Source organism: Leopardus geoffroyi, chromosome C3 (assembly GCF_018350155.1).
Source record: "Leopardus geoffroyi isolate Oge1 chromosome C3, O.geoffroyi_Oge1_pat1.0, whole genome shotgun sequence".
Classification (NCBI taxonomy): Eukaryota; Metazoa; Chordata; class Mammalia; order Carnivora; family Felidae; genus Leopardus; species Leopardus geoffroyi.
Window position 1 is genome coordinate 87,527,855 of NC_059338.1, and position 24,838 is coordinate 87,552,692.

Here is a 24,838-nt window from a genome sequence, read left to right on the forward strand (position 1 = left end):
CCGACTGCGCCACCCAGGCGCCCCCAGTCATTCTTTTTAACCCACACGTGAAATCGGTTTCATGAAGTCCCAATCAAAAGTAAAAATAAGTAAACAGTTACAGAAGTGAGTTTCCCCACAATGTGGCATAGTCTTAGTGCTCATCCCATAATCTTAATTTAAAAATTTTGTTTTATGAATATACTTTTGAATAAGCATTTAATACATCTTCCTCTGGCCTCCAACGCATGAAATGCATAATGAGATAATCCTTTTATGTTCCAATTTTCAAGTCACACAGATATGTTTAAAACATAATTTTCAAAATTATACTCCCCTAAAGGTGATTTATCCAGCACTGTATTACAAAGCGTTTCTGCCTACAGTACAATGATGTTTCTAATAATGTCCTCCAAGGAACATTAGATCTTGTATTACTTCTGAATAATCAGTGCAAAGTTATATTCAATGTAGTTTTAGAATTACATTTCACTATATGCCAATTTTTTGAAATGTGGTATATGCAGATATCTTTTTACTAACTTAAATATTTGCTTAATGAGCATGCCATGGCTGGGTAATGTTGTATATAGAAGAAAGAAAGTAAAAATCATCCAACTGACTCACATGTCCAGAGTTTTTCGAAACGATCAACACACCTCTGTCTCTGCTGTACCATCTTCTCCTCCTCCTGTAAGAGCATTTCTCTCCTTGTCTCCTCAGCTTTACGAAGTAGTTCTTGTTTTTGGTACCAAGCTTCATCTTCAACTCTTTGCTGGTCTACTTCAGCTTGCATATCTTCAACCATTTGCCTTAAATAGATAATATTATTATTATATCAAGATGCAAACAAGACCCCAATATGCATGTGTGGTTATGAAAGGGTAAATTACTATTTCCCTTTGAGACCTTGAATTACTGCCTTTCACTTTTACAAATAAAATTTTACCTCATTAAAGGAGTAGAAAACAGGGAAAAGGGGGCACCTGGGTGGCTCGACTGGCTGATTGTCTGACTCTTGATTTCGGCTCAGGTCATGATCTCACTGTTTATGAGTTCGAGCCTCACATCAGGCTCCACGCTGACAGAGCAGAGCCTGCTTGGGATTCTCTCTTCCTCTCTCCCTGCCCTTTCCCTACTCTCTCTTGCATGCATACACGCTCTCTCTCTCTCAAAATAAATAAACTTAAAAAAAAAAAAAGCATTGAAAAGGATGCCCTACACAAGTCTCACAAAAAAATGCAAACAAAGAAAACTGAGTAACTTAAAATCCAAGAACAACTAAAACACAAAATGTATACCAGATCAAAATGTCATTATTTTACTTCTATATGCAAGAATTAAATATCTTTAAAGATATTTCTAGCTTTCAAACTCTGATTTTACACAAATACTTAATAATTTACCTGTGTTTCTTACAAAAATTTTTCTTGTCTGTATTTTTAACAGATTTTGCTTCTATCACACAAAGAACAACTGTTCTATGATTACCTCTCCCTTAAGAAGTCCAACTCATCATTCCTTATTCGTTCTCGCTCCTGTGTCTGATAGTCCACAATAAACTTTGGATACTGGTTAAATACTGGATATTGCCCTTTTGTCAACGCCACAAAAGCATCAAGCTTGCCGTTCGGATGAATATCGGTAGGAGTGGTATCCATGAGATGATAAACTTCTCTAATCACAACACTTATATCCAGGTTATTCCGATGATGAAAAAAATACTGTAAGAAAATTTTGTGTTTAAGTTGAGATTTACCTAACAAAGCCATTATGAGGTAGAATTAAAACAAGAGTTTAAAAAGTAAATGTGAATTTATCTTTCAGAGGATTTCCTCCTTCCTCCCTCCCTACTGCCTTTCTTTCTTTTTTGGCAAATTCGCTGAAGCTTTTCTTAACCTAAGTTTTAAAATGAAGATCCAATTTCATATTTTCAAAGTCAAATAAAATTTCAAAACCAAACATTTGAAATAATACTTTGAAAATCTGAACTCAAACCAAAGGCTTCCTTTGTATCAGAAGAAGAATGCTTCACCCAACAATGGAATAAACTTTTCTGCTTGCATTCTTTTCCCTTCAAAATCCAAAATAAATAAAACTGAAAATAAATTAGCTTGATTCATTAAACATATCTGAACTGCTTCCACATTAACTTGTTCTGCTGGCAGGTCCGAACTCTAACATACATATATGGATGTATCCTGCGAACATTAAGTAAAAATAAAGTTTGACGGGAGCCATAAAATAAGTAACAAACCCAATTCATCCCGTCTACCGAAAAAACCTCCCCCTTTAAAAACCTCCTCTAATGCTGTCAAGTAACTTTCTGGCCAAGTCTCAGAATTCTCCTAGTTACCACTTTGTATGTGTGTGTAATAAGCATGCAGATTGTCACGGACCAGATGGATCGCTGATAAAACCACGCACAGAATTAACAACGACCCAACTGTTAAACATCCTTTCCGTAGGCAACAAGCACTAAATTCCAGTGTTACCAAGTCTGTTTTCTAAAGGGATGATTTTAAGACAGTTAGTCTGCTGTAACTGTCTGTTGAATTATCTACCAACTACGTCAGGGTAAGGATGTGATCTAACTTGCTCTCCACTGTTTACCACGTTCCACGGGCGCCAGACGTGCAACAGGTACTCAATAAGCGAAGGGAGTTTTCAACTGAAATACATGAAAGTTGAGAACTGCTCCTTGAGAACAAGGATATTTACCTCAAAATCATCTCTGAGACTGCAGTTGAGCAGAGGAGCCCTGGAACATGTGTTGTAGGCCACGACAGTCATCAGGAGGAATGAAGGATGGTTGGAAAAGACATTATCAAATAATTTTAGCCACTCCTCTCTTGTTAGTACTTCTGAAAAAACGGTTTCAAGAAGAGGCCATGCATACAGCTACAATCAATAAGGAAAAAATTGATCAGTCTTCTACAGACAAGCCGTAAGTCATTCACTGCTAATACTCTCTTACATTTGATGTAGCTATTAAAATCGTTATATCAAAAACAATTATGAAAAGAACTACCTCACTATGGACCCTTCTTTATAGATTTTTAGGAGAGCAGTTTAATGGAGAAAAAGAATGGAATACTTTTTATTCCATTCTTTATTCCAAAATATAAAAGGTGACTGGTCTTTTATTATATACTTTCAAGAAAATACTGCTATATTTATACCAGAACCAATGTGAGCTTCCAAAATAAGTCATGTTATTCTAAAAACCTTTTACTTCTTACCTGGGAAGTTATATCATGATCTATGAAATGCTGCAGTAGTTCTTTGTCGTGAAATGCCAGAACATTTTCTATCATACTGAGAATATTGATAGGAGGATTAGGAAAATATTCAAACCAGTGTTGACACCAATTGACTATGAAGAAAAAAATGGGAAATTTATCTTTACCATTCTGTATTATCAAAGGACTTTGTAATTTTAAATGTATCCACTCTATGTCCTTAATATGCCCATTAATAAAGAAAACATGATAACTCTTTAAATTCTAGAATAATCAATTTTAAAGTTCCATCATGTTAACTTAGTATTTTAGGTCTATAGAACTGGCCAATTTCTCCAAATGAGAGCGGTCAATGACTAAGTGTCCATTTTTTTTTTTTTTTTCCAACGTTTATTTATTTTTGGGACAGAGAGAGACAGAGCATGAACGGGGGAGGGGCAGAGAGAGAGGGAGACACAGAATCGGAAACAGGCTCCAGGCTCTGAGCCATCAGCCCAGAGCCCGACGCGGGGCTCGAACTCACGGACCGCGAGATTGTGACCTGGCTGAAGTCGGACGCTTAACCGACTGCGCCACCCAGTGCCCCGACAAAGTGTCCATTAAAACAAACAAAACTTCCCAAAGTATTCCTGATCCTCACCACAGGGCACTCTGCTTCCTGCTTCTCCTGGTTAACAAAATGACCCTTCGAAAAAAGGTTCCTTTTTAAGTCTTCATTAAATGTGATGAATGTTAAGTGCTAATCTCCTGAAATCTACTCAAGTTCATACCTAATCAAAATTAGAAAAGTTCACGGGAAATGTTAAAAATTACATTCTTATGCATCAGTAGCAATACATTAAAAAAATGGGCATGTATCAAATCCCTATTCTTGAAATGTTATACGAGAATAAACACGTCTCCATTACTAGGACAAGAATGACTGTTCCACAGCCATGGTAACAAGTAACCACCAGAATTGTTTTCATTTTTATATTTTAATTAAAAAAAATTTTTTTTAATGTTTATTTATTTTAGAGAGAGAGAGAGAGAGAGACAGAGACAGAGAGAGAGAGTCAGGGAGCAGCAGAGAGAGAGAGGGAGACACACAAACTGAAGAAGTTTCCAGTCTCTGAGCTGTCAGCACAGTGCTTGACACAGGGCTCGAACCCACAAACTGTGAGATCATGACCTGAGCTGAAGGCGGAGGCTTAACCGACTGAGCCACCCAGGCGCACCACAGCCCCCAGCATTGTTTTTAAATCTATGTCATCAATGACAACCTATTCAGTTGACCTACCTTTGAAAACCAAACAGTGACAGCGGTATCCTCTGAAAGTCAGCCAGTGGAAAGCATTCTGCTAAAGATGCTTCTAAAGCTGACTTGAGGGGCGCCTGGGTGGCTCAGTCGGTTGAGCGGCCGACTTCGGCTCAGGTCATGATCTCGCGGTCCGTGAGTTCAAGCCCCGCGTCGGGCTCTGTGCTGACAGCTCAGAGCCTGGAGGCTGTTTCAGATTCTGTGTCTCCCTCTCTCTGACCCTCCCCTGTTCATGCTCTGTCTCTCCCTCTCTCAAAAATAAGTAAAACGTTAAAAAAAAAACCAAAAACTAACATAAAGCTGACTTTAACTCACTGAGTAACCACTGCAACCCCCAAAACATTCTCCTCAAAAACCCTGGTAAGATCAGTACGTTTCACTCAATGAAGTGTATCTAACCACCACAGTGCTCCTTAATTATTAAATTCAGATTTTTTTACTTTAAACATTGAGTTGTGATTTCATCCTATGATGATAAGATCTCCTTCTTTCTCATATTAGCAAAAGAAGGCTTCGATCAGCAGAATTTTGGATACATATGGTTTATAAAGGGCTCACTAATGCCAGAAGTCAATTATTTATTAGAAAGTAAATTTGAGTTAATAATTCAGGCATTAATAAACTGTTGCAAAGACTAAACTTTAAAAGACATTATTTCAACTTCTTTAACTGCTGCTTTTAAGTTAACTTTAAAAGAAAAATCCAGTTCAGGGGCGCCTGAGTGGCTCAGTAGGTTAAGCATCCAACTCTGGATTTTGGCTCAGGTCACGATCCCACGATTTGTGGGCTCAAACCCCGTGCTGTTAGTGTAGAGCCTGCTTGGGGTTCTTTCTCCCTCTCTCCTCCTCCCCTGCTCATGAGCTCTCTCTCCCTCATAAATAAATTTAAAAAAAAAAAGAAAAAAATGCAGTTCAGCAACATGTACTAAGTACCTACCATGTCTCAGACACTGCTAGTGCTAGGAATTTTAACACACACACACACACACACACACACACACACACACAGCCCTGATTCCTGTATCTATATCTTCATTAACAGAACAGTGTTCTCATTTAGGCACGAGGGAAACCCCGCTTTACACGGAAACTGTTTGCCTTCTCTTCTTTCATTCTGCTCGGTGTCACCACAACAGAGTGTGTGTAGAGGACCCGGTGACAGAACGGGGAGCAGGATAAAGAGAAATACCTGCGTGGAGATCCCTGACCAAACCACAACAACTTCCTCTTGGTCATAAAAGACCATAAAGAGTGCCTACAGAAGACTCTTATAAACGTTCCAAATTCTACATCAAAGTGACTGTGTTCCATCAAACTTTCCCCTAGGTCCCAAGTAGACTGTGAACCTAAAAAGCCAGAACAACGGCATACTGCAAGCAGCGCTAACATTTAGTTGGAGCTCAGTAAATGTTTACTTGCAATAAAGTTAGTTTGAGACCCTTGATGAAAACTCACAGCTACTCATGCTGATCATGATGGATCCTCTAGATTTAGATTTCAGGTTTAGAAGAGAAAATCAATTTCCCTAGCACACAATCATACTCCAGGGATGTAACAAGATTTTACTGGAAATATAAATTAGTTTTGCACGCTTACCTAGATATAATAAGCCTTTCCTTTGGTAAAACATAATGTGCCACTTTAACCATTTTTAAGTGCACGATTCAGTGCCATCAATTATATTCACAGTGCTGTGTAACCATCACTATTTGCAAAATCCTTTTCCAAAAAGAAACTGTACCCATTCAGCACTAACTTCCTATTTCCACCTCCCACAGCCCTTGGTAAGCTCTAATCTACTTTCTACGTCTATAAATTTTCCTATTTGAGATATTTCATATAAATTTGTCCTTTTATGCCTAGCTTATTTCATTAAGCATAATGCTTTCAAGGTTCATCCATGTTGTACCATGTATCAGAATTTCATTCCTTTAGATGATGGAATAATATTCCATTGACTATATAGATAGATAGATAGATATAGTTTATCCATTCACCTGTTAACAACAATGATGTTAACATAATGAGGATGGTGATGGTGACACTCAGGCTGTTTCTATCTTTTGGCTGTTTGGAATAATGCTGCCATGAACATTCACATACAAGTATCTGCTTGGGGCTCTGTTTCCAGTTTGTTTGGGTATATCCCTAAGAGTGCAATTGTTGGGGTTATATGGTAATTTTATGTTTAACTTTCTGAAGAACTGCCAATTTTCCACAGTGAACGTACATTTTACATTTCCAGCAGTGTATGAAGGTTCTAATTTTTCTCCATTCTCGCCAACACTTGTGCTTTTTTCTGTTTTTTAATTATAGCCATCCTAGTAGGTATAAAGTGGTATCCTGGCGTGTGGTTTTATGACTAATGATCCAGAGGATCCTTTCATGTACTCGTTAGCCATTTGTGTATCTTCTAAAGAGAAATGTTTAATCAAGTCCTTTGCCCATATAAAAATTGGATTGTCTTTTTGTTGTTGAGTTGCTTCTTTTCCTTTTAAAACTCTAAGTGTTATTGCCAGAGTAAACTAGGAAAACCCTTCTGAGGAATCAGTTGGAATACTCATATTTTATGACCTAATAATACCAATTGTAGGAATCTGACCAAGAGAAAATACTGTAAATATTTATATGTGAAGATCATTATAACACTGCTTCTTTAACTAGGTAAAAATTAAAAATAACCTAAATGTTCAACAACAGATCAGACTAGTACACTCACATTAGAGAATATTATAATCATGTGGGAAAAAAAAGAATATTACAGTCACTAAAATATTTATAAAGTTTATAAAAAGAAATATACATATTAAATAAAAATAGTATAATTATAAAAATATAAAAATTAAAAACCTGCTTTTAAGTATGGAAAAATTATCAGAAAAACTAAAAGTCTAGCAGTTGGCACTAAACTATGATATACCTGTATAATGAAATATTACATTATGCAGGGAATAAACTATGTTTTTCAAGAATATTTAATGATTTGGGGGAAATGCTCTTACAAGAAATTCATCAAGGGGTGCCTGGGTGGCTTGTCATTTGAGCTCCAGCTCTTGATTTCAGCTCAGGTCATGATCTCATGGTTTGTGAGATTGAGCCCTGCGTTTGGCTGTGCTGACAGGGTAGAGCCTGCTTGGGATTCTCTCTCTCTCTCTCTCTCTCTCTCTCTCTCTCTCTTTCTCTCTCTCTCTCTCTCTCTTTCTCTCTGCCTCTTCCCTGCTTGTACTCTGTCTCTCTCAAAAATAAATTAAAAACTTAAAAAAATTCATCAGTGTATGGGGGTGCCTGCCTGGGTGGCTCAGTCAGTTAAGCATCCGGCTTTGGCCCAGGTCATGATCTTGTGGTGAGTTCGAGCCCTGCGTCGGGCTCTGTGCTGACAGCTCAGAGCCTGGAGCCTGCTTTGGATTCTGTGTCTCCCTCTCTCTCTCTGCCCTCCCTCTCCTGCTCATGCTCTGTCTCTCAAAAATAAATAAAACATTAAACAGAAATTCATCAATGTATTATCAAAGATTATAAATGGGGAGGAGGAACACTGGTGAATTTTCTTTTGTATATTTTCCTATATTTTCTCCAATGATCAGGAAAAAGTTATCAAATCAAATGCAATGTAATTAAATGAACAAAAAAACATAAAGTATACTAAAATATTCACAATATATATGCTTGAATCTTTTTATTTCTACTCTTCAGAATTTTACTGTTATAGTTAAGTGCTTATCTCCTTTGTACAAGAAAACCTTTTTAAATAATTTAAAATACAAATGAAACTGGTTATTTTTGTTAAACCAATGTAAATTGGATCTGGTTTATCAACTGTTTAGCTGACCCAATTATATTAAGATGAAGAAAGGATTCAGTTTTCAGTGTAGACGAGCTGGTAACACAATGGTTGGGAGCACAGGCTAGAGTCTGACTGCCTGGGTTCACATCCCTATTCTGCTACTAACCTACCCTGGGGAACTTAAGCTATTTGTGCCTCAGTTTCCTCAACTATAAGAAGGAAACCTACCTCATAACACCTACCTCATAGGACTGTTGCAAGATTTATAGAAGTTAATAAAGGCAAAATAAGAATGCTACATGTTAAAGAGAAAGTTCTCAATAAATGCGCACTATGAATAATGAGAATGAGGATAGCAGCCAGAACTTGCCACATTAGGCACTGTGTGCTAAATGCTTTACGTTCTCACTAAAATCCTATGAATAATACTGACTTTCAGTAAGTGAAGCATCTGCTTCCTACTGACCACCAAAATCTGGCCTATAACATTATCTTCTAAAATGCAACTATCCTGAGTCCCCTCAGTGGCTCAAACAGTTGAGCATCTGACTCTTGATTTTGGCTCAGGTCATGAACCCAGGGTCATAAGATTGAGGCCCGCGTCAGGCTCCACACTGACTGTGGAGCCTGCTTGGGATTCTCTCTCTTTCCTTCTGTCCCCCTGCTCCTCCCTGCCAATAAAAAATAAAATGTAACTATCCAAATTCTCTTGTAAATTAAAAAAAAAACAAAGGTTTATGTATAAATGTCCAAACCGTCCATTTTGTGCTCTAAGTCTGTTTGCTTCCCACTAGAATTGTTGAATGTTGCAAAGTTGCAAAGACATCAGAAAAATACACAGGAATCCACTCTTGGTTTCATTATTACATACTTATTTACTTACTTATGAGAGTAGCAACAACTTCAAAACAGATGAGTTGGTTGTTCTGGAATAATTTTACAAATGGAAATGCCAAGAGTGGAAGATACGGTGTGTCGCTAAAGATGGCAGACCAGTGAGCTAATGCGGAGAGCGTTCTGTGGAGCAGACAAGGAAATACAGGCCAGGAAACAGTTTACTACTAAAATTTATCTATGTAATATATTAACATGATAAAAAATTGGATACAGGGGCGCCTGGGTGGCTCAGTCGGTTAAGCAGCCGACTTCGGCTCAGGTCATGATCTCGCGGTCTGTGAGTAAGAGCCCCGCGTCGGGCTCTGTGCTGACAGCTCAGAGCCTGGAGGCTGTTTCAGATTCTGTGTCTCCCTCTCTCTGACCCTCCCCCGTTCATGCTCTGTCTCTCTCTGTCTCAAAAATAAAATAAATTAAAAAAAAAAAAAATTGGATACAGAAGGGATATTTGGTGAAAGTTCTCCCTCCTACTTTTATCATCTAGTTTACCTCCCCAGAACCACTGTTAAAAGTATAGTGATTTTACTTTACAAAAAGTATAGTGATTTTACTTTACTTTACAAAAAAATATTGTGATTTTAAAAATCACAAATGTAAATGTTGTTTTGCACCTTGCATTTTTTGCTTAAATAGTATCTTGGGAATAGTTCATTATCAGTATATGTGGAGCTTTGGTACACAAGACAGTTCTGTATAAATATACCCTAATTTCTTTAACGTGGCCTTACTGGGCATTTGTTTCTAATCCTTTATAACCAATGCCATGCTTACTGTTGTATTTACATCATTCTTAATGTGGGAATATAGATTTGGATAAATTCCTAGAAATGGAATTGCTGAGTCAAAGGACATGTGCATTAATTTCAATAGCCAGTGCCAAATTATTCTCTGCAAAAATAGTGTCTGTTCACATTCTCATTAGCAGAGTTAAGGGGATGCCCATTCTCTCACTCTAGCCAACATGTTTTATTATCAACCTACTTTTTATACCTTTAGTCTAGATGCAAAATGGTATTTCAATATGGTTGTGTATATATATATATATGTATATATATATATATACACACACACATACATATATACATACATATATATATATACACATATACACATTTTTTCCAATGTAATTTTACTTTTGTTAAAAAAATTTTTTTTGTAATGTTTATTATTAAGAGACAGAGAGAGACAGAGCATGAGCATGGGAGGGGCACAGAGAGGAGGAGGAATCTGAAGCAGGCTCCAGGCTCTGAGCTGTTAGGCTTGAACTCACAAACCACGAGATCGTGACCTGAGCCAAAGTTAGATGTTTAACCGACTAAGCCACCCAGGCACCCCTCCAATGTAATTTTGATTAGCATTTATTATAAGGGAGGTATAGCATCTTTACATGTTTAAGAACCATATCCCCAGCTACGAACTATACATTCAATCCTATTTGTTTTTTATTGGTTGGTCATTTCCATGTTCATTTACACGAATACATTGTATAGAAATTAGCCTTTCATTTATCTGATGTTTTGTATATATACGTACTTTCTCGGCTTCATACATGTCTCTGGGGAATTTTTTTACATGTAGAGATTTCTGTTCATATCAAGCTCTTCTAGATATGTCATGCTCAAAAAAGGCCTGCCTTACTCTAGGACTGCAATTCTCCCATATTTACTTCTGATACTTTTAAAGTTTGTCTGTCTTTTTTTTTTTTTTTAAACCTTTCATTTTGAAATAGTTTCAGGTTTACAAAAAGTTGCAAAAACAGTAGAGTGTTCCTGTATATCTCACTCAAATTCTTCTCACGTTAACATCTTGCATAAACACAGTAGTTATCAACACTTAGGATTTAACATCGGTACTATGCTAGTAACTAAATCAGACTCATTCAGATTTTATCATTGTTCCCATTTTCCTGTGTGCTGGGTTTTCACCTCGCCAGTCTAGGATATAACACTGCATTCATTCGCTAAGTCACCATAGGTTCTTCCAGTGCGGGAGCTCCCCAGTCTCTTATTTTTTGGACACTGACATTTTTGAGGAATACCAGTTATTTTATAGATTGTCCCTCAACATTTTCTCATGATTTGGACGGACGTTATAAATGTTTGGCAAGAATATCAAGAAAGTTATGGGCAACATACTGATGTGTGTTACTACTGGTGACTTTAAATTTGACTACTTGGCTAAGGTGGTACCTGCTGAGTTTCTCTACTATAAAATTACTATCTTCCCATTCGTAATTAATAAATATCTCAAGGAAGATTCCATATTGCTGCAATATACTGGGCATACCTCTGTAATACTCTGAGTAGTTTCCTACTTTTGATGGGGTATTTCTTCTGAAGGTTGAGAAATGCCACGTGAACACCTTTATCCACCAGGCTACTAAATGCAGTATGATTTTCAGGCAGTTGTAGCAGAGAGCGCCAAATGAACATTCTGAAATAAAAATAGAATTTTAACCAAGAGAAGTTTTGGGGGTGCAACTGATTTAACATAAAAGAATATAAATTTTACCTGTATTTCGTTGGATATTCACCATAGCCTTTTAATAAGATTTGTAAACGCTTTTTGTTTAATCCATCTGACACCTCATTCTTAAAGAAAAAAAATAATGTCGATAAATGACGTAATCACAAAACTGAAAAGGTAACACAGCCCACAGTGGCTTTCCAACTTCAGAACACAACACACAGTAAAAAAAAATTTTTTTTTACATCTGAGACTTTCTATTCTCTCTCTCTCCAGTGTGCATACTGTGTGCAGATAAAGTTCCTGACATATTACCCTAGGTCCAATTCTGACAAACTTTTCTGTAAATGGTCAGTCGATTTCTTCCCTCTCCCTCTTTTTTTCCATCTTCTTGCTTTTTTTTTTTTTTAATGGAAATCTGAAGATCTTTTTTAAAGTTTATTTATTTTGAAACAGAGTGTGAGCAGAGGAGGGGCAGAGAGAGAGAGAGAGAGAGAGAGAGAGAGAGAGAGTATCCCAAGGAGGCTCCACACTGTCAGCATAAAGTCTGACACAGGGCTCGATCCCACGAACCATGAAATTATGACCTGAGCTGAAATCAAGAGTCAGACACTCAATTGACTGAGCCATCCAGGTGCCCCCCCCGCCTTACTTTTAAGTCAATTTTTATCTTGATGGAAAAATACTTCATAAATTTTTGGATTATAAAGCCAGTTTCACAGATTACTTCATTTGATACTAACAACTCAATGAAACGGATGGGATGCTGTTTTCTTTGAGAAAATGGGAAGGTCAGCGCTCAGTGCCACGAACCTGTGAGTTCAGGTCACTAACTTGCTGAATAAGTCTCAGCTAAAGACTCAAAGCCAGATTTTCTGACTTAGTTCAATGCCAGTGTGAGAGGGGTGAAGGGAAAACCCAAGATGATAGCGAATGAAGATCCCCATTTGAGAGCCATGCACCAGACACTGAGGGCAACTGGGCGAGACTGGAGCAGTGTGATCTATGAAACAGATATATTCATTTTTGTCATCTGCAGGACACCTGCTGCCACTGCAACCTCTTTTTAAACAAAGATAAAATGCCCGGGTGGGTTTGGCCTGAGTTTGATCTGTTCTCATCTGGACCATCTATGGGTAAAGATCCCACTTCCCCTTCCAGGTCCTGACACTGCTCGTTGAAGAGATGCATCTCACCGTGCACAAGGGCTCTCCTTCGCCCTACTCTTAGCGCTGGCTGAGGGTTGCTCAGAAGCAGACTGCTCCCTGATGTATTTCTGTGGGATTTCCAAATTTCACTAATACTAGAGCTCTGCCAGATGCCCTGACTGTGATGTCTCTTTTATTTCCCAGAAGTCAACTGGGATCATGGCCACAGTTTTCCCAGAAAAGGCTCCTGTAAATTCTCAGGAAAGCTGTAGTCAGACCACGTGTCAGAGCTCACATTCAGCTTATTCTCTCATTAGAGCATCAACTAATAGGAACAACATTGTCCAATCTTTACACAGCTAGATTTGTGCCTGCTACTTAGCATTTTAAAACTAAACCCTGGGGCACCTGGGTGGTTCAGTCGGTTAAGTGTCCAACTGTGGCTTAGGTCATGATCTCACAGTTCGCAGGTTTGAGCTCTGCATCGGGCTCAGTGCTGACGGCTCAGAGCCTGGAGCCTGCTTCGGATTCTGTGTCTCCCTCTCTCTGCCCCTTCCCTGCTCATGCTCTGTCTCTCTCTCTCTCAAAAATAAATCAACATTAAAAAAATTTTTTTAAGTAAAAAAAATAATAAATAAACCCTAAACAATATTTTGTTTAGGGTTACAGGTAGAGATGATAAAACTATAAAGATAATCAAGGACATAATTAGCACAAAAGCGAGGACAATAGTTACATCTCTGGGACAGGGAGAGAGATACGGGTGGGGATAAGCACACAGGAGCTTCAAAGCCATGGGTAACACGCTCTTAATGAGGATCTGGCTATGCCCAGAAAAGTGTTAACATGTCAGGTCTGAGAATGCTACCCTTAGAAAGGCATACTTACAAGGTTTGGCCTTGTCTAGTGCCTAGAAACCTGGATTTCGAGAAAGTTCCCACTATCCCCAGAACCAGTAAGAGCGGCTCACTGTGCCTGAATTGTTTGTATGCTCTGATGTATGCTGAATACCTAATTTCCATGTAGACTCTGGGATTTTGACATGTACTAAACAGAGAATGCCTACATAGCCAGCCTCCACTAAAAGCTCCAGGCACTGGCTCTCTAATGAATTTCCCTGTAGACAACACGTTTTATTTTTTACACGAGTTTCACAATTTTCAAATGCTCAGAGAAAAAAAGGGGTTATTAAAATTAATGTGAAAAATGTCAAGTGCTGGTGAGACCATGGAGCACTGGAGTTCTCAAATACTAGAGCTCTTGGTGGGAATACGCATGGTTTCAATCAACTTCTTGGGAAAACTGACAACTTACTACAGATGAATAAGCGCATTGCTGATAAGCCAGTAATTCCATTGCTAGGTTTATATCCGGCATAAATGTGTCCTATGTCACAGACAGAGATGTAGTAGAATGTACTAGAACAGTGGCAGCCCTGTTTCTTTTTTTTTTTAATTTTTTTTTTTTAACGTTTATTTATTTTTGAGACAGAGAAAGGCAGAGCATGAATGGGGGAGGGTCAGAGAGAGGGAGACACAGAATCTGAAACAGGCTCCAGGCTCCGAGCTGTCAGCACAGAGCCTGACGCGGGCTCAAACTCACGGACCGCGAGATCATGACCTGAGCCAAAGTCGGCCACTTAACCGACTGAGCCACCCAGGCGCCCCGTGGCAGCCCTATTTCTAATAGCACAAAAAATTAGAAAACTACCCGAATGCTTACTGACTACAGAATGGATAAAATATGGTTTATTCACATGATGGAATTTTGCACAGCTACAAGTGAATGATTTACAACTACATGGATTTCTCAAACATAAATCGAACTTAATGTTGAATGAAAGCCAGACGCAAAAGAGTACAAACTGAATGACCTGATTTATGTAAGTACAAAAAAGGCAGAACTGACCTATGGTGTTACAAGTCAGAAGAGTAGTGATCCTTGGGGTAAGGGGGGCAAAGGTCTGGAGGGGAGAAGAAGGGGGTCTTCTGGGGGTGCTGGTAATAGTCTATTTAAAAAAAAATGTTTTTTAAATGTTTATTTACTTTTGAGAGAGAGAGAGAGAGAGACAGAGAGACAGAGCACGAGCAGGGGAGGGGCAGAGAGAGAGGGAGACACAGAATCCAAAGCAGGCTCCAGGCTCTGAGCTGCCAGCACAGAGTGCAACGCAGGGCTTCAACTCGTGAACCACGAGATCATGACCGGAACTGAAGTCGGATGCTTAGCTGACTGAGCCACCCAGGCACCCCTATATTGTTTGACTTTTTTAAAAACCATAAACATGTACTAACTGTATACTTAAAAGTTTAGAAAGCACATTATAATTTCAGTTATTCAGTTCTTCTCTTCATATCTTTCTTAAAAACTTCTAAGAGAGGGAAGAGTGATGATGGCCTAAGTATCATAAATCTTGTCCCCAGCAGAGTCATGACAAACAAAAACATAATTATAACATATTCTTACCTCTTTATTTTCAAAATTACCAGTCAGGTCTTGTTTTAATATTCTGGCTTGTATTTTGTTTTCCCTTGATTTTGCTGGCCGCTGAACTCTTCCTGATGTGACTTTCATCTTAAGGCCACCAGAATTCAGTTTACTCTTAGGCAAATCTTCAATCACTTTCACTAAGGGAGGAGGTGGCTAAAAGGGGGAAAAAATAAAATCCAGTGGCTATCCTTGGAAAACAGACCTGTTCGCATAGGATTTCCAAGACATGTTTTGAACAGTTTCATAATGTGCCTTAACATACATCCTTATTCTTCAAGCAAAAGTGTAAATAAAATATTCAAGAAATGCTTCCTGGTTGTCAAATCCAGTTTCTGCAAAATTCCTTAGAAGAACACAATAAAGATACACAATTAATAGCAACAATAAATAGAATTTAATTATCCCTTGAAAACTGGCCTTAAATCATAGTATATCAGTCCGTTCTTTGCATGATAAAGTTAGTAGTTTGGTGATAACTTGTAGCAGAGAAGCCACAGTTAGACACAGGGCCCTCTAGAATGCTGAGAGAAGCACCCTAATATTCTTCGGGCTCAAGTGAACTTTCTCGGAAGGAGCTGTCAAATGACTTCCCTCTGGAAGCCTGGGACACCTGCCTCTCTGTCCTTGGTTACATTTTTTAATCTGCAGAGAGATGGCTGTTAGTCCCCTACCGCATCCACAGCTTGCGAGGCAGTTCAGACAGCACAACTTAAATTCTAAACCCTCATTTTTATGGGAAAATAAACCCCAACAACTTCAATTTACTTAAGGGAAAATGATTCACTGAAACAGTTTCTCTATGAATAATACCTGTTTGTAATCAAAAGATCTTCCCTGAGTTCAAAGGAAATGAGGAGATACGATAACTCAGCTTCCTGAGATCATTTAAATGTTTGAGGTGAGGGCGCCTGGGCAGCTCTGTCAGATAAGCATCTGACTCTTGGTTTTGCCTCAGGTCATGGTCTCATGGGTTCATGAGTTCAAGCCCCACGTCGGGCTCTATGCTGATGGAGCCTGCTTGGGATTCTCTCTCTATGCCTCTCTGCCCCTCCCCCACTCAGCTTGCGCGCACGTGCTCTCTCTCTCTCTCCCAAAATAAATAAATAAGCTTAAAAAAAAACAGAAATAAATAAGCTAAAAAAAAATAAATGCTTGAGGCCATTATTGCTAAAGACAAGGTGGATTTGTGATTTTAAAAATGTTTTTCTGGAAGCCAAAGTGCCAATTCCTTTCATATGAGAACAGAGAACAAGAACACAGGGAATACCCCACATGTTCAAATGAACACATTAGATTTCAGAAAAACACAATTTATACACATTAGCTTGCGTTTAAACTGTCATGAAGGCCAGAACAGTGTTCTTCCAAGATTATGTATAATGAAAATGAATCATGAATCCTCAAGAAAGCTCTTTGAAGAGGAAACCAAACTTTTAAAAATATTTACTTACTTATCTGAGAGAGAGAGAGAGCGCGTGCACAAGCAGGGTAGGGGGAGAAAGAGAGAATCCCAAGTAGGTTCCACTCTCAGCATGGAGTCCAATGCAGGGCTCAATCCCATGACCCTGGAATCATGACCTGAGCTGAAATCAAGAGTCGGACGCTAAACTGACTGAGCTACCCAGGTGCCCTGAGGAAATCAAACTTTTTGACCTCCTCCCCTCTCATCTCTGAAAGAAAAAAACAGAATAAAGCAAACATCTTGACCCTTTTTTATAACATAGACGACTAAAAGACCGCTTTGAGGTTTCAAAGATTTTTCTCATTTTATCTTCATACGTTTAGGACTTCTGCTTTTGAAACCTGCAGCCTACTGTAAGTGTCCAAAAAATTTTTTTCCCTATTGTCAGCTACAGTATGATGAATACATAACACTGTAAAATGTGTTGAGTAGGTAATGAAATAATGTACATGTATGTATAGATACAGCATTTTTGTTCTAAAATTATTATAAGAAACTTTTAAAGTTGTCACTGTATCTATAAGGCTTTTTAAATAGTATTTTTCTAGGATACCTTGTTATTTATTCATATCTATAAAGAATACAAGGATAATACAAAATGTAACAATAGCTCTGCTAAAAAAAAAAAAAAGTAAAATGGCCACTTATTCTATGACTTAATTTTTCAATTCTTTCTCTATGAAATATAATTAGAAATAGTCTGGGGGCACCTGGGTGGCTCAGCTGGTTAAACGTTGAACTCTTGACCTCAACTCAGGTCATGATCTCACAGTTGGAGAGATCAAGCCCTATAGTCAAGCTCTGTGCTGTCAGCACAGAGCCTGCTTGGGATTCTTTCTCTCTCCCTCTCTCTCTGCCCCTTCCCTGCTTAGGTGCTCTCTCTCTCAAAATAAATAAATAAACTTTAAAAAAAAACTGTCTGACTTCTGGGGTGCCTGGGTGGCTCAGTCAGTTAAGCATCTGACTCTTGATTTTGGCTCATGATCTCACAGTCGTGAGATCGAACCCCATGTTGAGCTTTGCACTGGGCTTGAAGCCTGCTTAGGATTCTTTCTCCCTCTCTCTCTGCATCTCTCCCTTGCTTGTGCTCTCTCAAAAAAAGAAAAAAAAATTGAAAAGGTCTCGCTTCTGAATATTGCCCATCTTTAATATCCTTGAACAATCTTCTAACCTCAACCCATCCTTCCAAATCTTTATTAACATTGTTATTCTAGTGCCACATTTTCTCTTTTTGAACTCCATGTACTTCCACGAAATACAGTCTCCTGAAGGTTAGAGCCTGAGATATGACCTGAATTGCCATACCTTAGTAGTGTTCAAACTTCAACACATTAAGTAGGAATTAGTGTACTTATTAGAATAATACTGGAAATTCTCCAGTGCCCAATAAACAGGACTTGAAGGAATGGGACGTGGGTGGGGTTTATAGAGACCACAGACCGGAGCATTTGTGTAAGCCTAGAATAGCCATAAAGACACTAGTGGTGTTGGTAATGTGTCCAAAAAGGGAAAAAAAAAAAAAAAAAAAAAAAAAAAAAAAGATTTCCTACTTCTAGTATAGGTTAGTTTTCTGGTCAATATGATCTTAAGTGAATGCTTAACAAATACCAGAGAGGAAGTCAATGACTTATTCTGATTTTTCTCAGATCTTTCCCTGCTTCCATTAGTAACATTTCCCTAGCTTTTGTAAAGTTCAGCTAAGCTGAAAACTCTAAGAGTAAATAATATGTTCTTAAAATGTTTAAAGTTTACAAGAACAGTAGAGTACAACTCCATATGGTTGAAGAAAATGTATGCGTGTCATGTGCGTGTACACACACGTACACATACACACACACACAGAGTAGATCCTCACTATTCATGGTAGTTCTGTTCTTTTTTTTTTTTTTTTTTTAAAGTTTTTTTTCAACGTTTATTTATTTTTGGGACAGAGAGAGACAGAGCATGAACGGGGGAGGGGCAGAGAGAGAGGGAGACACAGAATCAGAAACAGGCTCCAGGCTCTGAGCCATCAGCCCAGAGCCCGACGCGGGGCTCGAACTCACGGACCGCGAGATCGTGACCTGGCTGAAGTCGGACGCTTAACCGACTGTGCCACCCAGGCGCCCCCTTTTTTTTTTTTTTTTTTTTTTTTTTTGGTAGTTCTGTTCTATAAAGAAGCTGCAAATACCAAGTTAGTGAATACTGAATCATTGCTCCTAGGAGAAATAGTTAGGTCCCTGTGAGCCAGAGATCACAATATGTCAACCAATCAACATATAACTATGTTTATGTTTTGTTTTTTTTTTTTTTTAATATTTATTTTTAGGAGAGCGCAAGCAGGGGAGGGACACAGAGAGGGGGACAGAGGATCCTAAGCGGGCTCCACGCTGACAAGTTGACAGTAGTGAGCCTGACATGGGGCTTGAACTCATGAACTGCGAGATCATGACCTGAGCCAGAGTCAGATGCTCAACCAACTGAGCCACCCAGGTGCCCATTTAAAAACACTTATTTCATCTATATTGTTGATTCACTAATATTGAACTCATGCCAACAGCACTATAACTTGTACCTGAATTAGGTTTATCACAACCTTCTTATGCGTAGGAATGTTAGCACTTGAGCATTATGTCTGGGGGCCATTTAAAAGAGCAAAATCAGGGGCACCTGGGTGGCTCAGTCGGTTGAGCGGCCGACTTCGGCTCAGGTCACGATCTCGCGGTCTGTGAGTTCGAGCCCCGCGTCGGGCTCTGTGCTGACAGCTCAGAGCCTGGAGCCTGTTTCAGATTCTGTGTCTCCCTCTCTCTGACCCTCCCCCGTTCATGCTCTGTCTCTCTCTGTCTCAAAAAAAAATAAATAAACGTTAAAAAAAAAAAAAATTTTAAAAGAGCAAAATCAACAACAAAAAGCACAAAACTAAAGAATGTAGCACTAACTAGACCACGGAAAGGACACTTGTCACGGGAGCTGAAGTAAGAAGGCCATGCGCTGCCCTGTCTGGCCTCAGCTGGGAGCCTGCAAGACGGGCAGCCCACGGTTTGCACTGCTGTGCACATACGAATCCCTGTGAATAGGCACCAAGTACGGATTCGAGTTGCAAGTATATTTTTAGCAGTTGCGAGTTCACATTTAAAGAATCCATGAATAATGAGGATTATAAATCCAGGGTAATCTGGATTTAAAAAATTAAAAAAAAAAAAAGATACAGATAAGCAAACAGTTGAGAATCAGTCTCTTTTCTCAGATGATTCTGAAGTGTGTATTTTCCCAGTCTTTTTTTCTGTTTGTAAATGTATAGAGTCAATCCTCATTATTCATGTATGTATATATATACGTATGTATATATGTATGTGTGTGTGTGTGTGTGTGTGTGTATACACACACACACACACACACACACATACATACCCAGAAGTATGAATAAGCAATCCAGGATAATCTGAATTTAGAAAACCGGAGCATAAAGATTTTATTTTTGATGATACAACATTTAAATCTTAAAAAACCTTGATGTTCTTTACTTGAAAACATACCTTATTTATTTCTTGTGTTAGAGCTTGAACTGAATATATGTTCAGACTTCCATTTTCCATAATGGATGCAATGTACCGTCCATGTGGGCTAATTACTGATGAGCTAATTCCTTCATCAAGGCTCCCAATTTCAACGAGAAGTTTGCAAGTCTGTATATTAACAAATCTCATGATACCATCTTGACTTAGCACTCCAAGAACCTAAGAGTAGAGAGAAATAATATATGAGTTCCAAAACCATACTTATTTTAACCTCCCTCCCTCCCTCCCTGCCTCCCTGCCTTCTTTCCTAAGACAGAAAGAGAGAATGCCCAAGCAGGGTAGAGAAGCAGAGGGAGAAAGAGAATCTTAAGTAGGCTGCACGCTCAGTGCAGAGCTAGACATGGCACTCCATCCCCTGACCCGGGATCATGACCTGAGCCGAAATCAAGAGTCAGATGCTCAAATGACTGAGTCATGCAGGCCCCCCCAAAACACATTTAAAAGTCAAATGTCTCTTGGGGCACCTGGGTGGCTCAGTCGGTTAAGCATCCAACTCTTGATTTTGGCTCAGGTCATGATCTCGTGGTTGTGGGATCGAGCCCTGAATCAGGCTCTGCTCTGACGGCGTGGAGCCTGCTTGGGATTCTCTCTCTCCCTCTCTTTGCCCCTATCCCACTCGCTCTCTCTTGGTCTCTCTCTCATAATAAATAAAAAACATTTAAAAAGGTCAAATGTCTCAGATGTTAACTAGACTTATTATAGAGATCATTTCGCAATCGAAATGATCGAATATTGCAGTTTCGCAATCAAAATATCGAATCATCATGAAGCTAATCTTTTATGCCAATTATACATCAATTTTTAAAAAAGTCAACTCTCTGAAAGTCAAACTATACACACTTACATGTACACATATGTATGTATTTATATATGGGGTTTGGTTGTTTTTGTTTTGAGGGGAGGACAGTCAGAGATTATATTCACAAAGGGCCATCATATATTTCAAAATTCCTAATTATGGCTCATGTAGATTTGCCCTATTCAGGTCCAGGTAAGCCTGGCTCTGACCAAAACCAGTAAGGTGCCCGTGCTGGGAGACTATGGCAAATGATCAGCCAGGCCTTCACCTGGACCCCCACACTGGTTGTCAGAGGCAAGGAGGGGAGGGCTTGCTCTCGCTCACCACACCCACAGCTTGATGAGAACTGGCATCTGTCCCCCTGCCTCCTCATGCACCCAGCTCTGGGCAGTGGTAACAAACATTTGGGGGAAGAAAGAAAGTCTGTGGGCTGCACAGACAGTAGAAGGGTAAGAAGGAAACTAGTCTTTTAAGGGGAAAAATTTAGTCTTAAGTCACACAATTTGAAAAATTAAAAACATGTACTAAAAAAGCATAAGCAAATACACAATAAACTCCTCTACTGCCTGATCTATGCACAGGCTCTTTTCTCAGTGCCGCTGGCTGGTAAGCAGTGCCACCATGTGACTGCATGAAATGCTCATGTCACTTGTTATATGGAAGATGACAGTCTGGCAGTAGCTGGAGACGGTTTGAAGGTGACAATCTCTTCTGTTGGGTCAGGTTGTGGGAAACCCCCTCATTCACAGCTGATGCAACCTCTCTGGGGGGCAATTTGGCAAGACCTCTCAAAGTTACAGATGTACCTGATTCTGAGAACCACTGCTTCAGCTCTGGGATTTTATCCTACAGACAGGATGTATGAAATGGTACATGCAAAAAGTTATTCAGTTATTCTATTTATTTACTCACTCACTAACTCAGGCAATCTTTATACCCAATGTGGGGCCTGAACTCATGACCCTGAGGCCAACAGTAGCATGCTCTTCCAACTGAGCCAGCCCCAGGCAAGCCTGGTGCAGCATTATTTGTAATAAAGAAGGACTAAAAACAAGTTAGGTGCCCAATAACAAAGGACTGGTTAAAAACCTATAAAATACTGTGCAGCTGTTAAAAAAAAAAAGAAGCTCTGTACTGACATAGAGTAAACAATCTTCGAGGGCAGCGAAGTGAAGAAAACAAAAACAAAAAAACAAAAAAAAGTGAAGAAAAGCAATGTGCAAAGCTGCATTTTTTATATGGCAGAGGGGCAGTTCATGAGATTGAGCCCTGCGTCCTCTGTGTGGACAGTGCAGAGCCCGTTTGGTTTCTGTCTCTTTCTCTCCCTGCTTGTGCTCGCTTGCTCTCTCTCAAAATAAATAAATAAACTTTAGGAAAAAAAAGTGGCACAAACAGTGGACTATTATAACAGTAGCAGTTATGGAGAATAACTGGACAAATGGAAAAGAAGAGATTTCACTTTACTGTCTTTTTTTTTTATGTTTTCCACCTTGGGAATGCATTATCTATTCAAAAACTTAAGTTGGAGGCAGCCACCTGGCTCAGTCAGTAGAGCATGCAACTCTGAATCGCAGGGTCATGAGTTATATATAACTTGTTAAAGTACAAGACTCAAAATAGTCAATTTAAAATAGGAACGTTAAGGTTTAACTACTCAACCATTAAAAAGAAAAATAGTGTAGGGGCATCTGGGTGGTTCAGGCAGTAGAGCATGTGATACTTGATCTCAGGGTCATGAGTTCAAGCCCCATGTTGGGCATGGAGCCTACTTAAAAAAAAAGATGAAAAAGATAAAATAAAATACATAAGCAAAGAAAAAAAATTTTTAAATGGTGTGTAGAGGGGGAAGTACTTTGCAAATTAAGGCAAGATACAAAGAAAACACGTTTCATAAAAGTAAGGCAACCAGTTATGGTAGGTAGAACACAGTACAACAAGAAGAAAAATTTTATTTTTTTTTAATTTTTTTTTAATGTTTATGTTTATTTTTGAGACAGAGAAAGAAAGAGCATGAACGGGGGAGGGGCAGAGAGAGAGGGAGACACAGAATCAGAAGTGGGCTCTAGGCTCTGAGCCATCAGCCCAGAGCCTGATGCGGGGCTCGAACTCACGGACCGCGAGATCGTGACCTGAGCCGAAGTCGGACGCTCAACCGACTGAGCCACCCAGGCGCCCCAACAAGGAGAAAAATTTTAATCTTAGCTCCCCCTTTTTAATCCTTACAATTAATAGGAATGTTGACAAGTCCCTTAATGTTTTTAAGCTTTAATGTCAGTCTATGTAACGGAGAGAGTACCTTCCATGCCTGTGTGCAAATAGAAAATAATGTTAAAACACCCTGTAAGTCATAAAGTATGACATAAATTTAAAGTATATAGATTTTAGAAAAAGGTTAAATTGTCAGTAATACACAAAACCTAATATTTTTTTTTTTTAATTTTTTTTTTTTTTCAACGTTTATTTATTTTTGGGACAGAGAGAGACAGAGCATGAACGGGGGAGGGGCAGAGAGAGAGGGAGACACAGAATCGGAAACAGGCTCCAGGCTCTGAGCCATCAGCCCAGAGCCTGACGCGGGGCTCGAACTCACGGACCGCGAGATCGTGACCTGGCTGAAGTCGGACGCTTAACCGACTGTGCCACCCAGGCGCCCCAAAACCTAATATTTTAAAACTTTTTCAATTTTAGACTCTTCGCAATATCAGCAATTTCAAGTCTTTGTAACAACGAGGGTACAAGTTAACTAGGAGAGCTAATATAGTTCAGAAATTGATATGCTCTTTCTCAGAAAGTATAATGTCCTACATTTATTTATATTACTAACCTGATTAGAACCAGCATCAAAACTATCAGGAAGAAATTCTAGATGGCGAATGGCTCGAACTTTAGTAGGCATCTGAATGATTCTAAATAGCTGTTTAGCTTCCAAGCACCACAAGTGAAGGTGATTTGATTTACCCCCAGCAGCCAGGATTCGACCATCTCTGTATAACAAAAGGTGAGAAATTAGGACTACGTGAATAGTTTTTAAATTTTTTTAAATATTTATTTTTGAGAGAGAGAGAGAGAGAGAGAGACAGAGAGAGAGACAGAGAGAGAGAGAGAGAGAGAGAAAGCAGGAGAGGGGCACAGAGAGAGAGAGAGAGACATAGTATCCGAAGTGGGCTCCAGGCTCTGAGCTGTCAGCACAGAGCCCAACCTGGGGCTGGAACTCACGAACCGTGAGATCATGACCTGAGCCAAAATCACACGCCTAACCGACTGAGGCACCCAGGCACTCCTAACGTGAATTGCTTATGGTAGCAATGTCCAGTATGATCCAACATGATAGAAATATTCTGTATCTATACTGCTCAATATGGTCACTACTGGCCACATGTGAATGAGAACTTGAAATGTAGCTAATGCTTCTGAAGAAATAAATTCTTAATTTTATTTACTTATTTTTTAAAGTTTATTTATTTTGAGAGGGAGACTGAGAGAGCACAAACAGGGGAGGGGCAGAAAGAGAGGGAAAGAGAGACTCCCAAGCAGGCTCTGGGCTGTCAGTGCAGAGCCAGTTGCAGGGCTTGATCTCACAAACCATGAGATCACGACCTAAGCCGAGATGAAGAGTCAGAGGTTTAACTGATTGAGCTACCCAGGTACCCCATATTTAATTTTTATGACGTAGTTCATGCACCCAGTAGCTACCACATAGGAAAGCTCAGGTTTATAGCATATATTT

The 24,838-nt window shown here is 39.2% G+C and overlaps 1 protein-coding gene across 13 annotated transcripts in view; it reads right to left on the bottom strand.

The window, feature by feature from the left end:
* Nucleotides 1–24,838, bottom strand: part of TBC1D31 (TBC1 domain family member 31) — a 100,713-nt gene that overhangs the window by 26,289 nt on the left and 49,586 nt on the right. For all 13 annotated transcript variants that reach the window (XM_045453778.1, XM_045453780.1, XM_045453772.1 and 10 more), the window contains 10 exons: nucleotides 23,936–24,095; nucleotides 20,271–20,471; nucleotides 15,270–15,446; nucleotides 11,704–11,783; nucleotides 11,479–11,625; nucleotides 9,182–9,315; nucleotides 3,222–3,355; nucleotides 2,701–2,880; nucleotides 1,471–1,703; nucleotides 639–791 (listed from right to left, as the gene is read on the bottom strand). In XM_045453778.1, the coding sequence (XP_045309734.1) occupies nucleotides 639–791; nucleotides 1,471–1,703; nucleotides 2,701–2,880; nucleotides 3,222–3,355; nucleotides 9,182–9,315; nucleotides 11,479–11,625; nucleotides 11,704–11,783; nucleotides 15,270–15,446; nucleotides 20,271–20,471; nucleotides 23,936–24,095 (1,599 nt within the window). The remainder of the gene's footprint in view (nucleotides 1–638; nucleotides 792–1,470; nucleotides 1,704–2,700; nucleotides 2,881–3,221; nucleotides 3,356–9,181; nucleotides 9,316–11,478; nucleotides 11,626–11,703; nucleotides 11,784–15,269; nucleotides 15,447–20,270; nucleotides 20,472–23,935; nucleotides 24,096–24,838) is intronic.